This window comes from Vespa mandarinia, chromosome 16, assembly GCF_050613455.1.
Source record: "Vespa mandarinia isolate Hongniang chromosome 16, ASM5061345v1, whole genome shotgun sequence".
NCBI lineage: Eukaryota > Metazoa > Arthropoda > Insecta > Hymenoptera > Vespidae > Vespa > Vespa mandarinia.
Window position 1 is genome coordinate 1,152,501 of NC_140825.1, and position 7,500 is coordinate 1,160,000.

At 26.7% G+C, this 7,500-nt stretch overlaps 1 protein-coding gene across 7 annotated transcripts in view; it reads right to left on the reverse strand.

Annotated features, from left to right (window-relative positions):
• Nucleotides 1-7,500, reverse strand: part of EndoA (SH3 domain containing GRB2 like, endophilin-A) — a 19,656-nt gene that overhangs the window by 6,679 nt on the left and 5,477 nt on the right. For all 7 annotated transcript variants that reach the window (XM_035867238.2, XM_085661785.1, XM_085661783.1 and 4 more), the window contains exons 2-3: nt 5,741-5,835; nt 389-457 (exon numbers count right to left, since the gene is read on the reverse strand). In XM_035867238.2, the coding sequence (XP_035723131.1) occupies nt 389-457; nt 5,741-5,785 (114 nt within the window). In that variant the 5' untranslated portion in view covers nt 5,786-5,835. The remainder of the gene's footprint in view (nt 1-388; nt 458-5,740; nt 5,836-7,500) is intronic.

Consider the following 7,500-nt stretch of genomic DNA (forward strand, 5'->3'; position numbering starts at 1 on the left):
AAACATTCACGAATTAAATTATTGTCTTATCTATATTCATAGTTTTTTTTTTTTTTTTTTTTTTTCAATCATTGATACACATTCGAAGAGAGATAAATGCCGATGATATTTGTGAGACTTGAAGAGTCGAGTTCTTTTTTATTTTTTTTTTTTTTTCCTTTTACAAAAGATCAAAAATAAAAAAATATTTGCTTGCTTGCTTGCTTGCTTGCTCGTTTGATACGAACAATGAAAAATATAATGATACATTGAAAACGTTTGAAAAAATTGTATTGCCAATCTCAGGATCTCATCATCACGCTCTTGCGACTACCCATAATGGGCTTTGATTCTGATATGACTTGCGAGAATTAAAGTCTCTTCAAGATACAAAAATATACATCCTTACCCTCTCCATATCAACGAAGTCGACGTCGAGCTTGGTTCCCTCGGCGCCGCCCATCTTCTCCGTCATATACTTGAAAAAGAAAAGGGAAAAGAAAAGTTAGAAAAAAAAAGGGAAAGAAAAAGGCACTCACACGGGTCAAATAAATCCATTATAGATATTAATCATAATTATACATTATCCTTGTTTAATGTATAATTAATTATAATCAAGGAAGAATCATAACCAATGATTAACTATGTAAACTCATTTCTGATAATCTTGTTAAACCTTTGCATTTTATAGAGGCCATAAAAATTTTTTTCTACAGCAACCCCCCCTACGGATACATCCCCCTACGGATGATATATACATAATATAAAGTATAATTAAACTCTTGTATTCCTATGGGATTAAACATATATATATATATTTTTTTTTTCTTATCACCCCAAAAAGGGGGAGGCAAGCGACTGGGTAGAGGGATTGTAGAGAATATTATAAAATATTTATACAAATTATTGGTCTCGCGAAAGGATTTTGTAAAAACAAAAAAAAAAAAAAAACAAAAAAAAACAAAAAATAAGAAGAGAAAAAAAAGCAACGAAACAAAAAGAGAAAAAAGAATGAAGGAGAAAGAAATTCGAAAGGTCAATTTAATAGTCTCGTAAACAGGGATCATCCACGGTACGCAGCGATTCGATATATTCCTTTTTCCTAAGAGCTTCGGGGGATATATTTCATCGAGGGTGAACGATGAACGAGAGAAATGAAAGAGGTCAAAAGGAGAGGAAAATATATCGGTGACAAGCATAATGGACGAGTCGGATCGATAACTTCTATAGTAAGTAGTCAGTCGGTTGATCTAACGTCATGACGTGTTCTTGAAAATTTGCCAACGACGTAAGGGGAAGAGAAGAAAGAGAAAGAAGAAGAGGAAAAAAAAGAAGAAGAGGAAGAGGAAGAGAAATGAAAAAAAAAAGATAAAGGAAAAAGGAAAAGAAAATGAATGAATGAAAAAGTACAACGCGTCTCGTGCCAACGATTATCGGACATACGAGTATGATTCTTTATTTTTTCATTTCTTATCAAAGAATCATATGATACATACATATGTATATATGTATCTAAGTATATATGTATGTATGTATGTACGTATGTATGCATGTATGTATGTATGTACATATGTATGTATGTATATATGAATCTCATGAAAGAAAGTGATTACTAAATAATTATTAAAATAAATAATTTATTTAATATATATATATATAAAATAATATTTGTAAAAAAAATGTAAAGGAATAAATTATTTATAATATATAATAATAATAATATAATAATATAATAATATATATATATATATATATATATATAATTAATATTAGTACTAATACTAATAGATTAAAAAATAAAGAAATAAAAGTGAATAACAATAAAAAGACAACAAACAAATCATTTTTTTGTTCTCATTATAATTAACGTTGTATAATTTATATCGGATAAAAGTCAATGTAGGGATGATAAATAAATAGAAAAGAGAAAATATGTGTAGAGTATGCGTGCGTGCGTGTAAACTCTAAACAAAAATGGATCTGTAATAAAAAGAGAAAAGAAAATGGATATATTGCCGGAAGATTTTACGAGTGGTACAGAACGATGACGACGACGATTACGACGACGACGACAAAGACAACGACAATGACAACGAAGAAGACGACGAGGACGACGACAAGGATAAGAACGAGGATAAGGACGGATTGTTCGCGTAAGCTATCTCTCTCTTTCTCTCGTATGTGTGACCGTGACCTATATCCATCGGTGACCTAGATCGCAAGAGAGAGCGGGAGAAAGAGAGAAAGAGAGAAAGAGACAGAGAGTGAGAGAGAGAGAGAAAGAGAGAGAGATAGAGAGAGAGAGAGAAGAGCCCTTCACGTTTACGCTAAAGCGTAGGCAACGTAACCATCGTATAAACGCGACGTAAATTTGACCTATATATCTATTCGTTGCAATGTTATACTTCGATTAAACCACCCTTTATACATGTACATATACATGTGTATATTATATTGGATATTGGAAAGAAACGAGGGAAAAAAAAAAAGTTGTGAGGATATAGATTTAAAGAATGTATTGGGTTAATGATTTTAAATGAATTAATTTGACCTATATATTCGTTCCAACGTCTACTTCGATTTCAATTTCATCATTCTTTATATATATATATATATATATATATATATATATATATATATATATATATATAAAGAATATATATGTATGTATACATGTGCGTGTAAATATATGTTATATTCTATGTAAGGAGAGGAATGAGAGAAAAAAAATATTGTAAAAAAGGGACTTTGAGATAGTTAGGTCAGTGGTTTTTTAAAGAAAGAGACATAAAAGAGAAAATTTTGAAGAATTTTGAAGAATTATTGATAGAGTTTTAAATATAATTTAGATCGAGAAAATATATATTTATTATATATATTATTTAATAGTAATAATACAAATTAAAACAAAAAACATATATATATATATATATATATATATATATATATATATATATATATCTTCTGTATATATATATATATATCTTCTGTATATATATATATATATCTTCTGTATATATATATATATATCTTCTGTATATATATATATATATCTTCTGTATATATATATATATATCTTCTGTATATATATATATATATATATATCTTCTGTATATATATATATATATCTTCTGTATATATATATATATCTTCTGTATATATATATATATAGAAGATAGCAATGAAAGTTTTTTATGTGATTCCAAAGATCAATTAATATCTCACGTGTGGACTCTTTTACGTTCCTAATCAAAAATTATAATTTCTTATCTATCCAATCATATACTTTTTTTACAATATGAATAAAACAAAAAAACAAAAAAAAAAAAAAGAATTAGACTAAAATGTCACGGAAAAGAGCGTTTAATTTTTAAGATCAAACAAGAACTTTTGGCTCGTTCTGTATAAAAAAAAAAAAAAAAAAAAAAAGAAAAAAAGAAAGATGAAAGAGAGAGAGAGAGAGAGAGAAAAAAGGGAGGAGAAGGTCGAAGATAATATATACGATAGGTCGAATATACACTTCTTTCTAGTTCCTATCTATAGATTATATAAAATACAATTAGTGAACGGAAAGTGAAGCGTTACGTATGCACCTAACACGGATCGCCTAGCTTCGTTTTTTCTTCTCTATACACATAACTTCGTCCATTGGACTCTATCTACTCTTGGCCGTTCATTCATTAAGGTTCGCCGATGCAATTAAAGGACGAAGGTCGACAGCTTCGATCGCATCTATTCGTTATTCGTATTCTCAAATGTGTGTGCGTGTGTGCGTGTGTGTATGTGTGTGTGTATGTATTGTTAAATATGAATTAAGAAATTTTAAATGATTTAATTTTTATTCTAAAAATTACTTCCTTCTTTTCCTTCCTCTTTTTTCCTTCTTTTTTTTTTCTTTTTTTTTTTTTTTTTTTTTTTTAACGAATTAAGAAATTTTGACGGCGAATTTTATATCTAAAATTGTACAGTAGTAGTGTGATAGCACGATCGCCATAACACCTCATTATCGTTTCTACGTTATCATAATTTTTATCGCTTATTAGTGAACATGATCTCGTTTATTGTATCTATCGAATATATAAAATAAAATAAAATAAAATAAAAAAAATTGACATGTAATAAATACAAATTTTGAACGATTATCAAACAATTTTGTCGATCCTATAAACGTTACATTCAATTTCAATATTTAACTTTTTCCAGAGATGAAATTTAATTAAAAAGAATTACATTATCGTGTAAACGAATGTACAATTTAAAAAAAAAAAAAAAAAAAAAAAAAGAGAGAAAAAAGAAAAAGATATTAAAAACAAATTTTATTCGACAATTTAAATATTTCACTTCGATCGTTCGCTTCGATGTTCGAGTGAAAAAAAAAAAAAGAAGAATAAAAAAAAAAAAAGAGAAAAGAATGAAAAATCTTTCTATTCTGATCTTTCAATTCGATCGAAACTAATCACATATACGCGTATAATTATCTAAATGTGTTATGACATCATTAGACCATCGTTCTAATTAATTATAAATACAACGGAACGAAACTTTAATAATTTAATTTAACCCGTAATAACTGATACGTTTTATGGTATCCCGAAGAAATGTTTCGAAGGTAGATAATAATAAAAAAAAAAAAGAAAAAAAAAGAAAGAAAAAAAAAGAGAGAGAAAGAGAGAAAGAAAAAAAGAAAAACAAATCGATCACTTTTTTTAAGGGTGTATATTCGATAATAGCAATATTAGAGACAGTGCCGTATTAATATTTTTCGAGGCCCTAAACGCAAAATCATTACTAAATCTCTAAAATACAACTTCGTTTCAATTAATCAAATTATTATTATTATTATTATTATTATTATTATTATTATTATTATTATTATTATTATTCGTTTTTCTTTTGTTGTTGTTAAATTTATTGAGAAATAAAAACTTTTAAAATGTGTCGCTGTTCATCGTCGTACCCTCATCATCCTTAAACACCAACTCCCTTCCACCATAAAGAATGAGACCAAAGTTTGAGCTTAATGTGCTAAATGCGGTCCTGATTAAAGATACACGATTTAACGAAATTGTTTCGAAAGAGAAAAGTTCACAAAATGTTTATAGTATCTAATAAATTTTCAAGATATTACACCATTAATGGTCAAAACGAGAGAATAGTATATATCGTACGAGACAGCTTGGTTACGCGACCGATTAAAATTTCAACGATGCTCGCGCCTCGGTATCGACCAAAGTTTCTCGAAACGAGGACCAACGAGCAGAATGATGGCTCCTTTTAATTGTTATGAGAATGAACGATACATCCATTCATAGATACATACGTACATATATACATATATATATATATATATATATATATATATGAGTCGTTGATTACGAAAGGTGTGATTTGTCGAAAATTAAAAAAAAAAAAAAAAAAAAAAAAAAGAAAAAACAAAAGGGAAAATTAATTTATTGCGTAATTCAACACGGCAATGACATAATTATACGAATTACGTAAAATAATTAATGATTAATTAATTTTTTCTATCTTTTTCTTTTCTTTTCTTTTTTTTTTGTTTTTTTATTATTATTATTTTTTCCTACCAAACTTTCATATAATAATTTTTTTTTCTTTTTTTTTTTTTTTTTTTTTTTTTTTTTTTTTTTTTTAATCGATTTAAATAATTTTTAACACGTCGTTAAGAATAATTTAACCTTAGATAATATAATTGACAAATTAAGGAATAAGAAGAAAGTAAAATGGAAATATTTAAGATTACCTGATTAGCTTTGTTGATTTGTTTCTTCAATCCAGCGAACGCCATGATGTCGGCTCGATCGCTTCTCTGTCTTATTTAAAAATGAAGAAATTACTCTGTAATCAGAGATAAGAATAAAAAAAAATTATACGATATATTGCCAATGTTTTAGGATTAATTATTAATAAAATTGGCGGTTGATTAGAAAAATAATGAAGGAAAAAAAATTAGACAGAGAGAGAGAGAGAGAGAGAGAGAGAGAGAGAGAGAGAGAGAGAGGAAGAGATGAAAATTGATTTTTAAAATCAATTACTCTTTTACAAAAGTTTTAATTAACCTTGAAGATAGGCTTAGTAGCTTTAAAATTTGAAAAGAAGAAAAAAGAAAGATAAGGCTAAAATGTCTTGGAAAGGGGAATGAAAAACAAAAAGAATTGTTTTTAAAAAAGTCATCTAAAAACTTTTGACAAAATCTATTACATTATCGATGTTTTAAAATTAAATCTTTTTTATTTCTCCTTTTTCTTTTTTTAAATGTGAATATTAATAATCAACCATTAATTAAAAAAATAATGGTACAAAAAAAGAAGAGAGGAAGAGAGAGAGAGAGAAAGAGAAAGAGAAAGAGAGAAAAAGAGAAAAAGAGAAAGAGAAAGAAAAGAGGGAGAGAAAGAGAGAGAAAGATATGAAATATCGAATGGCTGGCTAGAAGCCAGGAAATTTTTTTTTTTTTTTTTTTTTTTTTTTTGAGAGATGATTTTCATTGTTATCGATCGACCACAATTTTACGTATGTATTCGATTTGTGATATAATCCATTATATTTCTTTCCAATAATAAAATAAAAATAAATAAAGAATATATACAAATATTCTTTTAGATAATATATTTATATAATATGTTAAATATATAATATATATTGAATATTATATATATATAATATATATAATATATATATATATACAGTTAAGTAGATGAAATTAAAAAGAAACATCTACATCTTTGTATTTTAATCTCAATACCTCGACAACTCCGGTTCCCTAATAGACTCTAATGAGAGTAAGTGTTCTCTTAATGAGAAGAAACGTTTTACATCGAGTCTAGCGTATGTCACTATCTCTATTTATCTATTTACTCTATTTATCGATCTATCTCTTTTCCTCTTAAAACAAAGTTTTAATGATAATGATAGTATCAAAATTACTTAGTCAATATATATATATATATATTCAGAGTCAATTTCATAATATAATATATTCCGTTTCTATCTATCTATTTATTTATCTATCTATCTATCTATTTATTTATTTACTGCCTTCTCTCATAGTAAAAAGATAAATTTCTAAAAATAATGATAATAATGAAATTATTCTGTGAGTATATATTCACAATCACTTTCATATATACCATACATTTATGTTTCCAACATATATTATATAAACTATGTATATATATATATATATAAATTTCTTATAAGACAAATATATTTTGATTCATAATAAATAAAAAATATTATCTAAAATGTCAGTACTTATGTCGTAAAATTTTATGCATCACAGATATTCAAAAGAAAGAAAAAGAAAAGAAAGAAAGAGAGAAAGAGAGAGAGAGAGAGAGAGAGAGAGAGAGAGAGAGAGAGAGAGAGAGACAGAAAGTATTACGAAATCAAGGTAATAGATCGTAGTAAATTAGATCTCGACTAAATACGACACATAATAAGAAACGAATCTGTTAGAATTGAATGACACGAAAGATAATGAAAATAAGACGAGTAAATTTCTCA